Raw genomic sequence first — 21,646 nt, forward strand, 5'->3', positions numbered from 1 at the left:
ACTAGCTGGGATACCCTCAAGGAAATTAGCATCTAATTTTTTTTTGTTGCTATTCTCCTTTGGATGAAATTTTTTTTTTTAAAAGTCTGGCTTTACACTAAACTCCTGGAAAGCTTTTCTTCATAAAGATATTTTTTTAATTATTATTTTTATATATATACCCAAAAAGATACCGTAACTTAGGTATTGCCTAACTACATGCTGCAGATACTGGCTTCTTGTGGCTGCTCCATTTGTTTTTTGGGGGGTTTTGTGGTGAGACCCCATGCAGCTAAAATCTGGCTCATTTTTGCTCACGTCACTGCTGCAGTAATCACAACTTTAAATCTCCCCACAAACCCTCCTGCTTGCTTTTTCTTCTTTATAATTCTGTCATTCCTTATTGAGAAACATATCTGTGTCACAGACTGACTCGGTGAGTCTGAAAGCACTTTTTAGCAGGTGTTTGATTTCCTTTTTTCTTATAGCACGTATCACTGAATTTAAATAACTAAAGGAATGTGCGTGTTTATTTAAGGACTACTTCACTATTATTATTGAATTCTTTACCTTTCAAAGGACCTTAAACAAATAGATACTACATACAAAGAAGCAGAAACATCCTGTTGCACCCAGTTGTCCTAATGCTTTACATCAGCAACTTCAGTTTCTACTACCCAAAGTATCCCACAGAGTTTCTGCTAGCTAAAACTAACTGATAAACACATGTTCTCTAGCCTCACAGAGAATAACAGTTTGCCTCCATGATGTTTTAGCTACTTGATTTCTGTGTTTTTTAGGATTTTTGCTTTTACATTTTAGAAATGTGTTTCTATATCTTTCCCTGAGCTTCTTGTATATTTGTTTAGTCCTTTTTCTAAAACCAGGCTGAGAGTCCATTTACATGTCAGCAGCTCTGTAGTTTTGCTCTGTGCTAAATGCTAACATGACAGTGCTAAAGTGTTATTTTTATGTATTATTTTCAGCATATTTAACCACTTTTTAGAGTGCTAGCTTGCTAACATTTGATAAGTACTGCTGAATCTAATCATCATCATCTGCTGGTTCAGTCGTCATGAAACTTAATGAAATTAGCTAGGATACCAAGTTTTGTAACGTCCATACGGGGTTCACTACAAATAAAAAAAATATTTCTGTGTATTTGTTTGAAGAAACTGCATCATTAAATGCATCATTTGTACCGTAATGTTTGTACATTTATATGCACATTACATATAACAGTCACCTGATGGTTCCATCGTGGTAGAGTTTGCAAAACCTGCCCTTAGGATGTCTTTCTGCTAGCGTTTGTAATGTTGCATGTCAAAAAAGCCCGTTTTGAATGCAGATATACACAAATAATAAAAGCTTCATCTGAACAGTGTCAGAACTCATTTATAGAAAAAAGGTTCAGTCATTTAGGAGGTGTTTAAAGTAGAGCTGCTGTTCTTCCACATTGAAAGGAGGCAGATGATGTGATCCAGGCAGCAATCAGGATTCCTCTTGGCCTGGACTTTGGATATTATTGTTGTTTGTCTGTTGTTTTGGGCAATCCAGTTTCTGTATGACTGCAGTGAGAGCTTGGTTTGCATTGCCGGCAGTAAGTCAGCCCCATTCCTGTGGAAGTTGGACTCCACCAGGGCTGCTTTTTTCCCCACTAATTCTGTTTATTAGACTGAATTTCAGGCACAGCAAATTGCATAAACATAACCCTAACCCTTGTCTCAGCTTTTTGCGAATGATGTGGTCCTGCTGACTTCATCAGGCCGTGACATCCAGCTCGCACTGGTGTGACCCGGTTAAGATGAGGATTAGCACCTCCAAGTCTGAGGCCATGGCTCTCAGCCAGAAAATGGTGGCGTGTTCGTATCTAGTCTGGGTGCAGGGAGGAGCTGCTGGAGATTTAAGTATTGTGTTGAAAAGAGTTGACCGTGAAAGCGACACTGGCATCAGTCTGCTTTCATTTTAACTCTCAGTTTGATGGATTTTAGTTCAGCTGCTGTGCAAGCTGGGTAATAGTGGTGTTATCAGATCGGCATGAAGTCATCACTAATGGTCTGTGGAGAACACACACTGCCTTGTTTTTGTCTGTGTTTGTAAGTGTGGGTGATTGTGAAAGTTTCAGACAGTAGCAGTCCTAATCACTGTCTTTGTACGCTGTCACAAAACAGGGATTTACACAACAAGCACATGAACATGACGCTCACCTGTCAGGTTTCAACAGGTTTTGATGTTGAAATCCACTGAAACAAACCAGACACCCCAATACTTCAAGTGAAGTACAGTCATGCTTGGTCTAGCCATTCAAAGCCCAGTAGGCCGCTGTGGATAAATGAATGAATGAAGGGATGAATGGTACAGCTGTACCATTGAGAGTCCTTCTGCTGAGTGTGTGTGGACTGGGTGGGTGCGTGAAAAGACCGGGAGTGGCCGGTGGAGGTTTGAACTTGTTTTCAGACTGAGGCTGACAGGTGATGCTTTGGTTTGGTTTGTCGGTGCATGGTGCACATGCCTGCTTGCGTTTGTATTGTATTGTTTCAGTGCAGTATTTACTGCTTGGTATGAATGAGGCAGCACTGATGACATTTGGCAAACTACAGTATATTTGTGTCTACAAGCCTTCCCTTTACACTTGTGCTGCACAACATAACATAGAGTTTAATCTAATGATTTTCTTTAACTTTATAAAATCCAAAGAAGACGCAGCATTGTGAAAACAATCATAACATTCAGTTTCAGTTATAATAATGATATAAATCAAAGCTTATGATATTAAATCTAAACCTAATACGCCCTATTTCAAGCTTTTTCCAGTTGTAATTCTTTGATGTATTTGCTCAGTGGTGCCTGTCTGTTCTGCTCTGATCTATATCCTTTTCACGGCTGGTGCAATGACCTGATTTTCCCCATGGGCATCATTAAAGTTTCATTTATTTTTAATATTTAATTTAATCTAATAGACCATAGTTGACTGATGCTGCTGCCATAACCTGTGATGAAATAGCAAGGTGCCCAGTGCTAAATACACCTAAAAACTGCCGTTTTATTCAAGGAATCAGAGCTGCTTTATTTTCTGACAATTTGCTCAGTCTGCAGTGTTCAGTTTGGTTTCTGCTAATTATATTTTATTCATAAATCTGTGTCAACTTTATTTTAAGATTCTCTTTATTCAAATAAAATAGAATAGAATAGGATAGCCTCTATTGTCTTTGTACATATACAATGAGCTTGAGATTCACCAGTAAATTATTTAGGGTTTCACTTGTTTGTTTTTTTTAACCACATCCTAAACAACCACATTTTATTTAGAAAGTATGAGATGTTCCCCTTCAAATGTCTCATACATGGATTTATTAACCAGTTATCTGTGATCTTCGTCCTTCAGATCTTATTATTATTGTTGTTCAGATGCAGCTTTTACATTTGGGTTGCTGTTTTTTTGTTTTGTTTTGTTTTTTTACAGCAATAATTTCCAAGCAGGGACCACAAGCAGAATTAGATTAGACATTTATTGAAAGAGAAAGGTATATGGAATAAGTGTAGATGTAGGACTGAGAGTGGGATTTAGGGTAAGCCTCAGTGAGGACTGCTGGCGAGCCAGGCAGATCCCCAGGTATTAATGAGAGGTCTGAGAACTGAGAATGGGGGAGGCAGGGTGGGGTATGAAAATGAAAACAAACATCCTGTAGTGCAGGAAGGCATATATACTGGAGGCATAGGATTTGAAGGGGAATGCATAAGGTGTGGCCCAACCCCTGAAATTCAGATAAATGATCTCCAGTTCCAACTATCACCTCTATAAACGCAGATGTTTTGGCAGTTTGCTGATCTGAAACCTTCACTCGTGTAATCTTCCCAGGAGTGGATGTCCCAGCAAATTCTCCCAGGTCAAACCATGCAATGTTGAAAAAGCTGAAAAAATTAGCTGTCATGTCTGGCTCCACAGGTCTCAGGTATATCAAATATTATCATCTTGGCATATCATTTTTCTGCTTCTGGCAAAAAAAACAAGTAAAGCGCATACCAACAGTCAAGCACGGTGGTGGAGGGATGATGATTTGGGTTTGTTTTGCACCAACAGGGCATAAATCAGCCATGTCAGCTTCTCTGTACACACCAAAGAGTCAGATGTGAGACTATTTGTCTAATAGCTGAAGTCTGCCAAAACTGTCACGGTCCTGGGTCTCCTGACCCAGCGTTTTTAGTTCTTTGTGATTTTCGTATTATTGTACTTGTGTGATTTATTCTATGGCTTCTAGTTTTGATCCCTTGCCCTTCATGTCTCCCTGTGTGCCCCTCTATGTATTTATGAGCCCTCGTCCCCTTTCGTGTTTATTCCGTGTCTCCCCTGCCTGTTATGTTGGTGTTCTACTCGTGCTCTCTCTCCTCCTGTCTGAACCTCTGTGCTCCCTGTTTCACCTCTCCCGTCAGTGTTCAGTTCACCCCGCCCTGTCTCGTTATGGTTATCAGTGTCACCTGTGTTCCCACTCCCCTCGTTAACCCTCTGTGTATTTCTGTCTGCGTCTCCCTCTGTTCAGCGTGACGTCGTCCCTCATGTTGTGTGGATCTCCCTGTGTCCCTCTGTGAGCTCTTAGTTTGTAGTTTTCCCAGTTTAGTTTTGTATTTCCTATGTTCTGCCATTCCAGCATTAAAGCTGTGATTTTGAGTTCATCCCCGTGTCTGTGAGTTTTGCGTTTGGGTCCTCCTCCTGCCTGCCACACAGCCGAGCCTTGACAGTACGACGTCACCAGATATGGACCCAGCAGCACTCAACCCACCAGAAGAACTGCGTCTGGACATAATCTACTCCGTGGAAAGACTCCTGCATCTGTGGCTCGAACATGAGGGGAAGGAATTTCGCCGTGCTGTGGAAACCAAGCTACAGCGCTTGTTCTCTGGTCTTCCCTGGCTACTCAGTGCGCTCCACCCACTCGAACAGGATTTAATCCGCAACGAGCTCCACCTTCATCCCCCAGCTGCTACTACCCACCTGCCTGAAGGGCCGGATGTGGAGCCGCTCGGCCCGTCAGAGCCATCATCAAAAAAGAAACGGCATTCACGCCGCCGACGCGCCACCCCACAGCCGGACATTCGGCCTTCTAATTCACCTTCTGTGCTGCCAGAAGCTCCGTCAGCTCCCTCGCCGCCACCCGCAGCTCAGTTAGCTCCCTCGCCGCCACCCGCAGCTCAGTTAGCTCCCTCGCCGCCACCCGCAGCTCAGTTAGCTCCCTCGCCGCCACCCGCAGCTCAGTCTCCTGTGTCCCCGCTAGCTCAGCCATTAACTCCACCACAAGCTCCATTTTCACCTCTACCATCGCTTCAGTCATCAGTTCGGTCTGCCACTCAGTCGCCCTTAGCTCCATCATCCACACTACCACCTGTTTCTCTTCCACCACAACCGTCACTACACCCAGCCACTCAGGCTGCTACTCAGTCAGTCATTCAACCCATAGCCCTGCCGTTAATATGCTCTGTAGCTGAGCCACTAGCCGCCCGACCCGCAGCCACTTCAGCCACTCCTCCACCCGTCACACCTCCACTACAACCATCACTGCAGTCTCTAGCGCAGTCACCTGCAGCTCTGCTTTCCCCAGTGCAGTCTCCAGTGTCCCCAGTGCAGTCTCCAGTGTCCCCAGTGCAGTCTCCAGTGTCCCCAGTGCAGCCTCCAGTGCAGTCCCCAGTGTCCCCAGTGCAGTCTCCAGTGTCCCCAGTGCAGCCTCCTGCAGCCCTGCTTTCCCCAGTGCAGTCTCCAGTGTCCCCAGTGCAGCCTCCTTTAGCACAGTCACCCACTCAACCACCAGCACCACAACCGTCACTACCTCTAGTTCATTCCCCTGTGAAGTCATTAACTCCACCACCTACTCCACCCTCACCACCACCGTTACTACAGACATCAGTTCAGTCCCCTGTGCAGTCATTTACTTCTCCACCGTTAGCAGCTCAGGTCCCCGTGTGTCCAGCAGCTCAGGTCCCCGTGTGTCCAGCAGCTCAGGTCCCCGTGTGTCCAGCAGCTCAGGTCCCCGTGTGTCCAGCAGCTCAGGTCCCCGTGTGTCCAGCAGCTCAGCTCGCACCTGAACCTTTGGCCCAGTTCCCCGTAGCAGTGCGGTTTTCTAGCCAGCTTAACATTGAGCCCGGGGTCCCAATCCTCTCTGGCTCTACATCAGCTCCTGCTGAAAGCTCGGATGAGCTCATCCAGGACTCCGTGGCTCCCACGCCGCCATCTACCTCGTCCGCTGGGGGTTCCAGTGAGCCCGGCCAGCACCTCCTCGTCTCCGCTGGAGGGTCCGAGGGGCCCGTTCCGCCTCCTGTCTCCGCTGGAGGGTCCGAGAGGCCCGTTCAGCCTCCTGTCTCCGCTGGGGGGTCCGAGAGGCCCGTTCAGCCTCCTGTCTCCGCTGGAGGGTCCGAGGGGCCCGTTCAGCCTCCTGACTCCGCTGGAGGGTCCGAGAGGCCCGTTCAGCCTCCTGTCTCCGCTGGAGGGTCCGAGGGGCCCGTTCAGCCTCACGCCGCATCAGCTGGAGGGCCCGAGGAGCCTGTCCAGCCGCCATCTGCGACCGCCTCGTCATCACCTGGCCCGGCTACATCCGCCTGTGCTTCTGCTACGCCTGGCCCGGCCTCAGCCTCTGCAACCTCGCCTGGCCCGGCCTCAGCCTCTGCAACCTCGCCTGGCCCGGCCTCAGCCTCTGCAACCTCGCCTGGCCCGGCCTCCGAGCCTTCGTCTGCCGCAGCCTCTTCAGAGCCTTCGTCTGCCGCAGCCTCCTCTTCAGAGCCTTCGTCTGCCGCAGCCTCCTCTTCAGAGCCTTCGTCTGCCGCAGCCTCCTCTTCAGAGCCTTCGTCTGCCGCAGCCTCCTCTTCAGAGCCTTCGTCTGCCGCAGCCTCCTCTTCAGAGCCTTCGTCTGCCCCAGCATCCTCATCAGCTGCCTCGTCTGGTCCAGCATCCTCATCAGCTGCTTCGTCTGGTCCAGCATCCTCATCAGCTGCTTCGTCTGGTCCAGCATCCTCATCAGCTGCCTCGTCTGGTCCAGCATCCTCATCAGCTGCCTCGTCTGGTCCAGCATCCTCATCAGCTGCCTCGTCTGGTCCAGCATCCTCATCAGCTGCCTCGTCTGGCCCAGCATCCTCATCAGCTGCCTCGTCTGGTCCAGCCTCCGCTTCTGCCTCGTCTGGCCCTGCGCCCACCGGGCCATGGCCGGCACGCCTGGGACTGGAGGGCCGCCGCTGCCTTCCGCGCGGTCGGCCTCCTGAACTGCTCCGTCGTCTCCTTCGCCGCCGCCGTTGCCTTGCGCACGGCCGGCCTCCTGAACTGTTTCCGCGTCGCCGCCGTTGCCTTGCGCACGGCCGGCCTCCTGAACTGTTTCCGCGTCGCCGCCGTTGCCTTGCGCACGGTCGGCCTCCTGAACTGTTTCCGCGTCTCCGCCGTTGCCTTCCGCACGGTCGGCCCCCTGAACTGCTCTGTGTTTTGGGTTGTTTTCTTGGGCTCCGGTGTTTTCTGTGCTCTTTGTTTTCTGTTCCGAGCCCTCCGTCCTGGGCCCCCGCCGCCCGCCCTGGGTTGTTTTCTGTTTGGTTTTGTTTTTCTGTGTTTGGGCTGTCTGGAGCCAGCCCTTGAGGGGGGGGTACTGTCACGGTCCTGGGTCTCCTGACCCAGCGTTTTTAGTTCTTTGTGATTTTCGTATTATTGTACTTGTGTGATTTATTCTATGGCTTCTAGTTTTGATCCCTTGCCCTTCATGTCTCCCTGTGTGCCCCTCTATGTATTTATGAGCCCTCGTCCCCTTTCGTGTTTATTCCGTGTCTCCCCTGCCTGTTATGTTGGTGTTCTACTCGTGCTCTCTCTCCTCCTGTCTGAACCTCTGTGCTCCCTGTTTCACCTCTCCCGTCAGTGTTCAGTTCACCCCGCCCTGTCTCGTTATGGTTATCAGTGTCACCTGTGTTCCCACTCCCCTCGTTAACCCTCTGTGTATTTCTGTCTGCGTCTCCCTCTGTTCAGCGTGACGTCGTCCCTCATGTTGTGTGGATCTCCCTGTGTCCCTCTGTGAGCTCTTAGTTTGTAGTTTTCCCAGTTTAGTTTTGTATTTCCTATGTTCTGCCATTCCAGCATTAAAGCTGTGATTTTGAGTTCATCCCCGTGTCTGTGAGTTTTGCGTTTGGGTCCTCCTCCTGCCTGCCACACAGCCGAGCCTTGACAAAAACAGAGTCGCACGACAGGACACTGAGACAGCAGCACATCTATAACAGGATATATAAGAAAGAAAAGAATCAAGATTCTGCAATGGCCCAATCAAAGTCCCAGTCGAGGAAATGCTGTGGTGGGACCTTAAGAGAGCTGGACATTTTGGACTTTTTGTTTGATGTTGCCTGTGTAAAAGTGCGTTCAAACAACGTACACGGCATTTTTATGTTGTCCGAACTGCACGAGTTGTGCAATCAGCTCAGTGTTTGACTTTTCCTATACGATGTTTCCATGTGGCAGAATGGACGGGGCAGAGTCACGTGACAACACAAACTGTAGTGTGTTTTAAGGGGGACAGTATGTATTGTGGAAAAACGTCTGCATGCTTGTGCTCTTACTCTCAGTATGATTAGCAGGAAACAGATTGGCTGAATGAATAGAAATAACTGCAGCATCTCCCTGGTTCATGTCATGTGACTCATATTATAGCTACTGAAATATGTAATATGTCTGCCTGTGAGTAACACGTTCCAGCAGTTACGATGACAGGTTAAAAATGCATGTAGCGTACAGTTATGGTGCCCTGGCTCTGGTGTATCACTGCATCCACTTGGTGTGACTTCTCCTTGATGCAACAGCCCTGCAGAGAGTGGATGAAAGCACTCTGCTGCAGCACCCTGCCTCTCTGCCTTCATCTTCTCTCTATCCCACCCACTCTGCTACAGCACCACCGAAGGCACACAGTGGAACGACGGAGATAAAAAAAGGAAAGGGGGAGGACAATAGAGAAAGAGGAGAGTCAAGGAAGGGAGGAGGAGGAGGAGGGAGATGAGAGGATCTCGCGCTTAAATAATGTAGAGCGAGAGGATCGTTTTCAAGTTAGCATGGCTCCCAAGTGCCCCAGAGGCTGGTAATGGCGACAGATTTGACTCTTCCTAAAGACCGTCTCCATGGTCCTCAGAGGCAAAGGCGTGCAGTGGAAGAGATTCCTCCGGGTGGCAAAGTGGGTGGCAAAACTCTTATCCCCTCAGCAGCAGTTTGTTTGTTCACCTTGTAAACAAACGACGGGAAGAAATGTGTGACTGCCTTGTTCAAGCTCGCTTTCTCTCACAAATAATGTCCCCACACTAGTCAAACACTGTTGTGGCTCTTCTGTGCCACCCACCTCATCACATTCATGTTTACTTACTATGTTCAATGAAACAAAGCTGCGACACTGCTATCACTGCACCGTCATGACACGTTTGATAGCGAGCATGGCGAGAGGGGCTGAGCATCTGTGGGTTTACCCACTGTCTTTATGTATGCTTGTGTCACTGTATAGCTCACTGTACGCATGTATTTTGGTTTTGGGTTTACATGCGGTGAGCGTTCCAGGGCTCCTGTTCACACTGGCACTAAATTTTTGCGGGATCGGTGTAAAAATAGCTCAGGTTTCTTCTGCTGCCGAGTGAAACACCGTCTGAAGCACTTGGGCTCAGAGAGAGCTTAGCTAGAGAGGGGAGGAGAAAGACGAACAAGGCAATGAAGCTTTCAGATGGGGGAGATGGAAGTAGAAGAAAAGCCTGAAAGGAAGGGAGAAAAAGAAAGACGTAGGGCTAATATTAGACTGTCATGTTAAGCTAGAAGAGGTATCAGTTTCTTAATTTCAGGAAGACAAAGAGGAAATAGTGCAGCCTCGCAGGAAGGCAAGATTGTCTTAATTTAGGTGGCTTCATCTCCCTCCAAAAATTTCCTTCCCCCCGACAGGCACAGATAAGACAGGAAATGCTGCACTCCTTTATTGAATTAGTTTGCCAAATCCACAGTTCATGTAGGGCACTAATTTAGCTTCCCGACTCTTTCTTTACCCCCGGCGCTCCGGTAACACAATACTCTATCCATGAGTGCACAAAGACCGAGTTACTATCGCTCAGTTATGAACAGTGAGGTAACTCTCAGTTACAGCCGACGTTATTTATTTGTGTTTTTGGAGAGTGTGGAAAGTGGACCTGTTCGCCAGAATACTGTACTTATAAATCTTTTTGTGTTTATGTCATAAATAAGGAGCTGTGTTTTTGAAGAGTGAGTTCATGTCCAGAAAGGTTTCACTTGAATATTTCAAGCTGCGCAGCTTCAAGTCTGATGTTTGGAAAGAAAATGTTTTTCCAGAGCGGCCGTGTAAGAACAGATGCACAGATCTGTCTTTTTGTCTGCTGACACCTTTTCCACTGTCTCAGCTGATACTGATTACTACTTGAGCACCGCTGCGTTCTTTATTAGGAATTACAAACTGTATGAAAGCTACAGAAATACCAGAAAAGTTTACTCTTTACTTTCAAGCGCTGAAAGTGATTTAAAACGTATTTGCGCAAATCATCGTCCTAAGGAGGAGATAACAAAGCTGTTTATTCTTAGTTGGCTGTTTACCATGAAGCTCACAGCGTAGCAGAAATGTACAATCCTGCAAGCATGTTCATGCTTATGTTACCTGGTGAAAATCAAGGTTTAGCTGCTGGGTCGATGTCAGCAAACGCTCTGCGTGAATATCACTCTGGATCTGTAGGTGTATGAAAGAGGTTAGCACGTTGCTTCAGGTGCTTGTAGAGCTGTTAGGAAGTGTTCACAGCGGTGGATTGTTGTTGTTTCCAGATTAAGAATTGTCGTCTCTTTATAGTCAAGTTCCTGATTTTTCCCTGCAATAAATCTCAGTATAATGATCATAGCATATGTTTGTATGTTCCCTCATCTTTACAAGTATAGTAGTTTACAATATGTATTTTGTGTATAAATATATTTAAACTATTTTTAGTGGGGCAGCACGGTGGTTAGCACTGTTGCCACACAGCAAGAATTCCACCATCAGTCCGGAGTTTGCATCTTCTCTCCGTGTTTGCGTGGGTTCTCCTCCAGTACTCCGGCTTCCTCCCACAGTCGAAGGACATGCAGTTAGTGGGGATAGGTTAATTGATTAATCTAAATTGCCCATAGGTATGAATGTGGGAGTGAATGTGAGAGAGAATGGTTGTCTGTCTCTGTGTGTTAGCCCTGCGACAGACTGGCGACCTGTTCAGGGTGTACCCCGCCTCTTGCCCTATGACGGCTGGGATAGGCTCCAGCGCCCCCCGTGACCCTGAAAAGGATAAGTGGAAGCGAATGGATGGATATTTTTAGTGTAGTGGCACTTTTGGATCATTGGAAAGTTTTTTCATGCATAGCTGTAAATAAGCGTTCATCAGACAGTGATGCTAACAGTGCTTGTAACTGATAACTTTGAATATGTAACCATGAATATGTAGCTTGCAAAGAAAGAAGAATACATTTGGTTTTATTATTCATTTGTCTGATGTTTATGAACAGCCGTTTTTGCCATCTTACTATATATAGTATTATAATGAACATAAAATAATTAACATGATATGTTAACCTTAACATGCTTTCTTACATGAATGAAGCGAGCAAGAACCTCTGGCTTGGCAAAAACTGCCTGCAGGGCGGGTTTTTGCTAGTTAGAAATGATGTGTATATGGTCACTCCTCGAAAGCAGATCACTCTGCCAACTTTTTTCTTCCTCCTGCTTGAATTAAAGTTATGCACCTGTTGCGCAACTGTACTCACATTTTCATCTGGCAGGTTATAAAAGAAGTCGTGTAGCTCAAGTAACAGCATAACGGTTTGATTTATAACTTTAATGTGATTACTGAATTTACCACAGTGTTTTTTAGACAAATGTCATGTGATCAGAGTAAGGCTGTGTGTCCTTTGTCCTTTCTGTCTTTATTGTCAAAGAATACAGGGCGAAAATAGTAGCGTCAGAGATTAAAAATACTTGTCCGTCCTTTTTTTAAAATATCATCATAATGTCTGATTTTGTCACATTTTTCCAAAAAGTTGCAGAGACGGAGGCTTCCACTTTCATAAGTGTGTGAATTACTATTAGACCATTAGAGGTTTAACCTTTTAAGTGTGATTTTAGCCACTGAGCCAAACGCATGCTGAAATGCTGCTTCATAACTTAATAATAGGCAATAAATTGGTTGTTTATTTTCTTCAAAAATTTTTTATAAAGATATCTGTGCGGTCGGTAGTAACTGTTATAGTAACCCATTTTCTTAGCAATATTACTGTAAACTCTTCACAGAAGAAATATGTTGCTCTTTACACCATTCATGGGCTAGGTGGAAACTTTTGTCTCACAAATGCATAAACAGACTGCATTGCAACATCCAAATATAAATGCACTTCAGGCTACACACACTCCTCCCAGTCAAATCCCCAAATTAATCATCTGTCACTGCAGCGCACGCGCACACACACACACACACACACACACACACACACACACACACACACACACACACACACACACACACACACACACACACACAGTTGCACACTGCAGCATGCAGAGGTCCAGCTCTCGGGGGATTAACACTTCAACACGCTCAGTCGTGGGATTTTCCCACACCACCTCGCATGCTGAGTTACATTTTATGTCATTCACACCGCGCTGCGTTACAGGATCGCCGCCAGCTCCGAGCGCACTCCCACATATTCACAGGGTTTGCCTGAGAAGCTGTGGTGTGTTAGAGCGCTGGATCCAACTGAAGGGGGTTTGGGGTTGATTGGGCACCTTCACGTTTCTTGAAAGGTGTCTGTTTTTATCTGCAGAAAAACAATAGGTATGCAGTACACACAAGCAAACACTGCTCAAGTCGGTTCTTCAGAATAGGTTTAGTAATAAATATTTCAGGAGGCGTTAAATACAGACCTGCATGCCTCTCTCTCCCTGTCTCTGCACGTTCACATACAGCAGTATTTATGCATTTTTCCTACTTTGTGAGCAAGAAAAACTTAACGAAAAACTAAACTAAACTTCAAACTAAAAGTCGCGCCTTTTGAAACCTGCTGGTTTGCGCTGTGAGGTTGAGAACTTTTACTCTGAAGGTGAACAATCTACACAGTTTTTGTTATTTTAGTTCTATAATTAGACGACTACCCATCATAGCTTCCTGTTAAAAGGGAGTTTTTTCCTCCCACTGTTGCCAAGTGCTTGCTCATAGTGGGTTTCTGTTGGGATTTTCTCTCTATTATATAATTATTATTGCAGGGTTTTTACCGTACTGTATAAAGCACATTGACGCAAATGTGATTTGGCACTCTTTAAATAAAATAAATTAGAAATTGAATATATCCAATAAAACATGGTATTACTGTGATGAAAGGTTAAGGTACTAAATCATAAAAATGGCAATGCAGTTTGAGCTGTTTTTTCCCTGTCTTTATAATCACCCTTCTGCTACTTCTTCTACGTTTCCTGCTGCCTGTGTCTCTGTCCATTTTCTTTATTCCTGTCCTCCTCTTCCCCTTAGCCTCCCTCTTTTTCTGTCCCTCTCTCTGTCCTCCTCCTCGCCGACAGTGGTGGACGGCCTGTTGACAGTCCTCTGCAGTGGAAGGAGGCTTTTATTGAGTGTTCAGCCCTTCCTGGGGCCAATAGGATCCAGATGTGTTGCCGGCACACAACGACAGCAGCCATTTATGGAGAGAGAGAATGTGTGTGTATGCATGTGAGACAACCTGTGACAAAGATGTGATATTTCTTCTTCTCAGTGTGCTCTGGAGCTCTTTTTAACACGTGTTCACATGTGTTTGGCTGCGTGGGACGTGTATTTTTCTGCCCATGTGACAGCACCAGATGCGCTCAGGCACTATTTTCTGAAGGATGGACACACATGAGACACGCACCAAAACGTTTGTGAACACACAAAAAATGTACAACAATCATGAAACTGAACTTGTGGCTAATTGTTAGGCTTTGATGCTGGTTTTGGCTGTTTTACAGCTGTACTGTTTATAAGGCTGGAGAAACGTGCAGTCAGCTGAGGCTAAACAAGCCACTTTGATGAGTGTTGAAACACTTAAACACTGTGTCCAGATGATGAATCCAAAGTTCTGATATTTCTTTTTAGTTTGACAGTTTTCTCAGCCTTGTCATGCTGCAATTACTGGTAGTCCAAGCTAACGGCAACCCCTTCACTCAGCCGTGTTGTGTTTTTAGGTTGTTTTTTTTTTTGTAAAACCTGAACACCAAATATACATGAGTTCAAAAATAAAGACATGATGAGCCCAAACGCTGTCATCACATACACTGATTTTGCTTTGTGTTGAATGTCATTCATGTTATTTCAGTACATGCTGAGTCACTGACCATTGCAGCAGAGCCCTGTGCTGTTATAATTAAAAGGAGTCACTTAGCTAGCATTAGCTTTCTCCCTACCATCAGCCTTATTGTGATGATAGGAAAAGGTGAGGCCAGTTGTGTCAAACATGTGCCCCAAGGGCCAGATAGGAATTTCAAAGGATCCAGTTGATGGCTTTGTTAAGTGTGGAAACTGCTGTGAAGTCAGTAATTACATCATAAAAAAAGATATTATATATATGTTGCCAATTCGTCTTTGTTATGTTAGTATTACCATGCAGGAATGGAAATACACATAGATAATTGCTCCATCTCGAAAGGAAAGTGATTAAGTATACAAACCACTTCATACAGACTAAAAGTTTGATGCTCTCAGTTTTCTCTTCTTCCAGTATCAGGTTAAATTATCGAATGTTGACGGGTGAATAGTGAAAGCTTATCTATGTGTGTAAATTTAATGTTTGATCTTTATTTTATTTATTATTATATTTAAAGGCTATCTATCACCAAGAAGTTCCAGTGTGCAGCTATCGCAGTAGAAGTAAACAGCAGCATCAAGAGCATAATGAACACGAATGTTAGTGTTAAAATAAACACTCATGAATTCACATGCCCATTTTCAGTCACATGACTGTCCTATCTTATTTGCTGCACCAGAGTTCCTGGTTACAACTTTATTTGTTGCGTTCTTTAGAGCTTTAACACTCATTCATGTGTGAATGATTGGAGTAGGCAGTGCTCAGCTGATCAAGTTTCATCATTTCATCATCATTTTTATGTGAGTGCACACAGAGCCTGGAACAGGAAGCCTGGGTAACAAAGAAAGCTGATGGCCACCATCATGATACTTGTTATCTCTGACTGTCAAACCAGCTAATGTAAAGAAAGCCTGGATATGCTGATATACTCTAAGGTGTTACTCATGTTGTTGTGTGAAAAGAAAATTACAATATGGGTAGAAAGACCAAGTTCTTATAGGTTAAATCATTAAACACAAGTGTCTGTTTTAAGGTTAGGCTAAGTGTTGAGTTAGTAGTAGTATAAGCCTCCAGGAAGTGAATATGAGTCAGTGAACGGGCTTCATAAATACGTGTACGTGTGAATGAAATAATGGGCTCCTTTTAACATGATGATCTTGGCACAGGCACAGAGCTGCAGATGACTAATGCAAGCGTGGAGTGTGCCAGATATGAGCAGAAACACTCTGCTGCATCTTTTGGATTAATGTTGTTGCGCACTTGTGGTGTTTCTTGTGTTAAATAATGTTCTGTAGTGGAATCCACACAAGTGCAACTATATATATTGAGAATAAGCCTTTTATCTTTCACAGCTGTTAGACACGTTTGTGAATCAGCAGGCCAATGTCAACTTGTTTCCCTGGTTTTAATTCTTCTTGTGGTCAAATTGGGCAATAGATTCTGGGCATTTTATCAACCGGAGGACGTTGTTATTCAGTAAGGTTTTTCATGTCAAGCACCAGCCATTAAGCCATGACGTTAACGGCTCATGCTCACCACATGAAAGAAACCATTTCAGAGTGTGTCACCTAATATCAGAGCATTATTAGCCCTTAAATACAGCCCCGTGGAGGGTAGCGATGAAGCCGAAAGGTAAAACCAGAGCATGTGGTACAGTGGATCTGACCTGACTGTTTGCATAGTAATCGGTGTCCAAATTTAAGAATGCAGTTAGAAAAAAATGAGCCTTGGGGTGATGTTTGCTTAGGAATGTTCCCGACTGAGTGAATTAACCTGGAAAAACAAGTGTGGCAGCTTAGTGCTCACAGCATGTGACCTACATGAAACCAAACCGTAACCACACCTTACAGTAAAGTAAGGTGTGTGTTTTGGAGCCCAAACTTTGAACATTGTGGTTAAAACATGGCACGCACACGTGCTGTACTTCTCTTTTCCTAAGTCTTCTTCACACCTTTCCATAACCTAATCATGTTTTTTATTATTAACCTTTATTTAACCAGGAAAAGTCCCATTGAGATTAAAAACCTCTTTTGCAAGGGAGTCCTGGCCAAGAGGCGACAACATGTTGAAATTACATACATATTATAAATAACAATTACATGTTTTCCTTAAAGGTCAAGGAAAAGTGATTACTAGTGATTAGAAGAGGTAGGGGGTCATTTTTTGGCTTGTAGAGCTGATCCCCTGTTTGTATTCTGTGCAAGCAGATTTGTAACTCACTCAGAGAGAGGAAAAAAACACCCAAGACATAACATAGTGAAAGCTGTTTTTTTTTTATTTAAAACTATATTTCAAAAATTCACTATATACTGTAGGAAACACTAATGCTAATTCCACACAGTTGTTTTAGCAGCATTATATAATCTTGATTATATAATGGCTAGCTTAAAATAGCAAGCTCAAATTTTATTTCTAAGCGTTGGAGTAGGACTGACAAGAATTATTACACACGGGACGACTCTGGATGAACATTGGTGAAAAAGGCAGCGAGGAAGAATGCAATGTAACAGCGACTTACACGGGCCTTTCTGAGCTCGAAATGCGCCTTAGGGTGCTAACTAAGGGCAGCTGGCACAGTTGATGTTACCCTACATAACAGGAATTGCACAGACCTCTGTTGCAGCCATTTAATAAACAAACCAATGAGTTTTCTGTTTGAGTAAATGAAACCACACTTTTAAAAAAAGAAGAAGAAATAAACAGAACATATAAATTGTTACAAAAATAAAACTTTATCTCACTTCTGTCGATTTTTCTTTAGAGGAAGTCCCAATCTTTGTGGTGGGTGTCGAAACGTTTTGTATGCAGGAACATCCCTGCTGACAGCATTAATGCTGTATTGCTTATGAAATAACAAGATGGGTGGAAATGCACAGAAAAGCTAGCTAATTTAATAAGATATATATATATACACATACTAATTGTATTAATGGTTTGTCCGAGCTAGCTATCGGTTAGTAACTGTTGTCCTAGCTAGCTGATATTAATATTAATATAATCAGCTAACATTATTTTGTGGTTCATTTTAGCAGTAAAAATTCTTATCTGGTGTTTATTAAGCTAGTGCACTCACTCTTATTATATTCTACAGACAAGAGGGTTGAGTGTGTGCATGTATGTCTATATATTTGCTAAGAGCCCATATTTTATTGCTTTTTCGCTTTACTTGTGTGTTAAAACACAAACATGTATCTGAAGTATTGTAAATCCGGTATATAGAATCATACTTTGTGACTGTCGTGTGTTTTCGTGAGAAAGATATGTTGAAAAAAGGTAATGTGCAAGCTCAAGAATTCAATCCATGTACGATAAATGCGAGGAGAGTTTGCAAACACGTGGGAACGTACATGTCACCACATGTTTTGAGATCAGCTATTCCACATAATGTATATAATTTTATTACACTCATATGTTTACAAATTAATTCCCAAAAGCTAAACATATGTTGATAATCATCAACATCTGTTACCCTAGGCAGTTTCTTTAGTAACTTTCATCCAGATTGATCAAGGCATCTCAGAGGAGTTCGGGTACATACATGTGCTATGATCATTATAATAAGATTGGCTTCTCCTTTACCTAAACCACCCCATGTCCTTTCTCCTCATGCTTGCTGTTATGCGGTGGCCCCTTCTTTGCTGTGTGACCTTTGTGTGTAATCACACAAAGGCCTACCTTGTGTGATTACATAACCGCAGTCCTCCTTCCATCCTCACCTCTTTTTCACTCCCAACCTTTCTTTTTCCCAGAAAAGGAGAGCTCATCCCATGTGTCCAGAGGAAAGGACAGAAAAAGAGTTGAAGAGTGCACAAGAATTGGGGGAGTGGATTCAGAGGACAGAGGAAAGTTAAAAAGAGAAGATGAGATGCAGATGAAGCAAAGATCTTATTGCTTAACTTTATTATGTAATTTAGAGTCTTTGATGTTTTAGAGATAAACGGTTTATTTACATTTGATCCAAGCAGTCTGGGTTAAATGTTGTCATCTGTTTCTTGAAGTGAATTTAGTGCGTCTCTGTGTGTGTGTGTTTATACTAGATGTGGTTAAAGACTTAAGGAGATTTTAAGCTCTGCCTGTGTTTATGTTTGCACATATTGAGCGTAACAACGACGCTGTAATTTTAAAAAATTTAACCATCGTGCTATTTTTTTCTTGTATGAGGACAAAACTGTCATACACCAAACATCACATCTATATATAACGCGACATACAAGCTTTTTTGCAATATACATGAAACTGTTTCCCGTATCTCATTTTCCCCTCCTGTTTACAAGCAGTGCATTGATCAGCAGGAACATCCAGAGATGAATAAAAACGCACATTTGCATACACATACACACACTTGCACAATGCTGTCATTTGACACTGCCGCAACCACCTGGTCGGCTGCATGTGCGTGCGTTACAACCTCGTCTGCACAGCTAGAATAAGGGCTGCATTGAAGCTATCCCCAACCACAGACACAAATCCTCACACACACACACACACACACACTTGCACAGATATGCTGTTTTTCCCAGCCTGCCATGTAAAATCGAGCTGCACCTGCTTGCAGAGGAATGCAATGTGATGTCATCTCAGCTGTGAGTGAGGGGCACTTACCGCTGAGGGGGAAAAAAAAAGAAACTCCTCTGGGCTTATGAGTAGCCTTCTGGAGGAATCCACACAGCATGAAGTCATCCTGAAAAACTGTTTTCGGGGTATTTCTGCTGCTCCAGATGTTGTTAAACCACACGTCATACAGAAAATCAACAGTGTAAGGATGGAGGGGATGAGATGGACACAAAGTTAAATAGCGCTGGCATCATTTTATCTGTGCATCACTTTGTTTGTAGTGAATTTGCCCGATGACTTTGACTCATTGCGACTCATGCTTAATTCATCAGTGTTCATCGTTTCAATTTAGTACAACAGAGCTAACAACCCACCAAAACTAACGGACTACATCTCTTCGTCATGCTAATGTTATTAGCATTTTAACCTTTAGAGGGAACATATTTGGCACAAGAAAAAAAGCCTCCATGTTTTATTAAATCAATATGAAGAAATGTCTTATGTTCATCATTATGGTTGGCCTAGAAAGTAGATAAAGAACTTGTACAAATATAGGCTAGTAGCATGCTTAAAGAAGATCCAATTAAACAAAAAGTAATGATTGTTACTAATAACAAGGAAAACAGGGATTTCGTTCCATTGGTTCATTATTCATAATTGACTCATTCATGAAAACTTTTCTCTCTTAAAACTAAAAACTTGGGGAATTGAAACCATTTTCAGTCATTTGAAGCACTCACTGCTCCCTGAAACACAGAAAGCTATCTAATGGAAGCTAGCCCAGCAGTGGTTTTGGCACGTCTCCACTTGTTTTTCATAAACTAGGTCACCTAATGATTTTTGAAAGTGTACGAGGAAATACTGTGGCTCTGCTGGGAAACAAGGGAAAGAAAGTAACAGAGAGGGAGAAAGCATGTTATTAGAATTGGTATCCAAACCAATTTTAGCCATCGCTTTGAGGAAAGGCTTGACATGCTAATTACCATCCTAGCTCCCATCTCGCCCCCACTCCACTTCAACATATAAAATGCAAAATTTCATCCCAAAATAAGAGAACCACTGCTTGCTTCCTCAGTGCTTGTAGAGCACGGGCTTTCTGCAGGAGTGGAGAAAACAAGTGGCTCCTAACGTAATGTGACAGCATGGAAGGACCCGCCAGGGCTACCACAGCACATATGCATTCATTAACATATTGTTAGAATGACGCTTGGACTTAAACCTACACACACACACACACAGTGTTATAGCGGGATTAAGCCTTGGGCTCAGCACATTTGCTTCGGCATAAAATGTGACATATTGCCGGGAAGCAGTGTATCTTTCATTTGTATAAGTGGACGCTGTGGTGAGCTGCTTTTAACACATTTAAGTTGTTTATTTCTGTACTCCATATGGTCCCACAGGCTATGCACTGAAGGCTGGGGTTAATTCAGATTATGTTGAGTCACTTTGGATTTTCAATTCAAATTCAAATTTGAGGCCAGATTTACTAACATATTGCACCAGCACAAACCTTAAAAAAAGGTATTGTTGTTATTTACAGAGAGCACAGTGAAAAATTAGGTGTAAGATGTGGGAATACTTTTGCAACATATCCTGTTCCTGTGTATTTCTGGGAGTTCCTTCCTCAAGGTGCAAACTTTAGGGAGGCAAACAATAAAATCAAGCGTGCAAACTGATTTACAAATGTTTGTGACATGCAATTTACTGCTAAATGCACCAATAACGCCAAAGAAGCCTGTCTAATTTTTGGTGCTTGATATTGAAATGAACTGACTTATATATTCAATCAAATAAATGCTTCTTGTATTTTGACAGCATCCGAAGAAAACAATGTGATAAAGTATGACTTAAGATATTTTAGTCCTCGCTTGTTCAACTGGTTGCATTAAACTAATTCCCCTCCTTTCACAGCATCTTTCCTTATCAGTCTTTGTTATCTGCCCGGCAACAACAGAGAGATTTTTAACTAAAGTAGGTCATCAGTACATAATATAACCAGTCAATATTTCAAACACTTAGAGTAAATCTTATATTATCCCTCTAATAATTTAACAGCTTTATTCATTTTTTGTTTTCCCTTCATAGGTGACAGTGGAAGCCTCTTTTTTTCTCATACCTGTGAAACTGTTGTTTAAATCCAGTTCGGAGTAAAACTAGGTCACAGTTTGCATTTGTATAAACATGACAGGAAGTTTTTAAGTCGCTGTTGGTTTCTAAAAAAGAAAATGAAGATTTCTCCTGTTTAGGTCCATCCATCCACCCCAGCCTCCTCCTTGTCAGGGATTGCCACCTTTCTTTTGCTATTGACTTAAAATGATTTTTAATTATTTATTTACTTTAAATTAAAATGTTCACAAATAGTTGCTGGTGCCTTATTTTACCTCAAATGCACAAGACTTAAATGTGCTTCATTTGAAGCAGACTAGTATCAAAATATCTAGTTTCCTTGTTTATATTTATAGCACTCTAATGATTAATACTGTACTGCTAATCTTTCTTTCCCGATAGAAACCCTTCATTTCTTAATAGGGCTTTTATTTTATATCATATGACTACTGTTGTGTCCCCTCCCCCGTGTTTGTTCATGTTTACCAGACCCCCTTCCTGTCTGACTTCAAATTGACTACCGGTTGAGGAAATACGGTTTGCTTGGGGGCTTTGTCCGAAACAGTACAGTGAAGACAGGAAATTAGAAAATAAGATAGCGGGGCATGGCGTGGCAACAAAGACTGTCTCTGTTTTATTTACTATTTATTAATAAATAGTCCAAATAAAGTTAAGGTTCTT

At 43.4% G+C, this 21,646-nt stretch overlaps 2 protein-coding genes across 11 annotated transcripts in view; both read left to right on the forward strand.

Annotated features, from left to right (window-relative positions):
- The window catches only part of LOC146570074 (unconventional myosin-IXAb-like), a 164,961-nt gene that overhangs the window by 63,220 nt on the left and 80,095 nt on the right, over positions 1–21,646 (forward strand). The gene's annotated exons all lie outside the window — the stretch shown is intronic.
- LOC146570075 (uncharacterized) lies at positions 2,450–12,773 on the forward strand. Its single transcript, XM_085281261.1, has 3 exons — positions 2,450–5,923; positions 5,972–6,750; positions 12,647–12,773. Exons 1-3 carry the CDS (start codon positions 4,733–4,735, stop codon positions 12,771–12,773), a joined length of 2,097 nt encoding a protein of 698 aa, XP_085137387.1. The 5' UTR covers positions 2,450–4,732.

The sequence above is a fragment of the Mchenga conophoros genome, linkage group LG7, assembly GCF_057382185.1.
Source record: "Mchenga conophoros isolate Kocher_MC1m ecotype Shallow Benthic linkage group LG7, M_conophoros_male_GT1.1, whole genome shotgun sequence".
In the NCBI taxonomy this organism is placed as follows: Eukaryota; Metazoa; Chordata; class Actinopteri; order Cichliformes; family Cichlidae; genus Mchenga; species Mchenga conophoros.

Bases quoted from the DNA above. Each gene is read 5' to 3' on its own strand.
- LOC146570075 (XM_085281261.1), top strand. From the start codon at position 4,733: ATGGACCCAGCAGCACTCAACCCACCAGAAGAACTGCGTCTGGACATA. The intron at 5,924-5,971 runs GTCCCCGTGTGT...CCAGCAGCTCAG, and splicing joins CTCCACCGTTAGCAGCTCAG to GTCCCCGTGTGTCCAGCAGC. The intron at 6,751-12,646 runs GTCTGCCGCAGC...GCTGCGTTACAG, and splicing joins GCCTCCTCTTCAGAGCCTTC to GATCGCCGCCAGCTCCGAGC.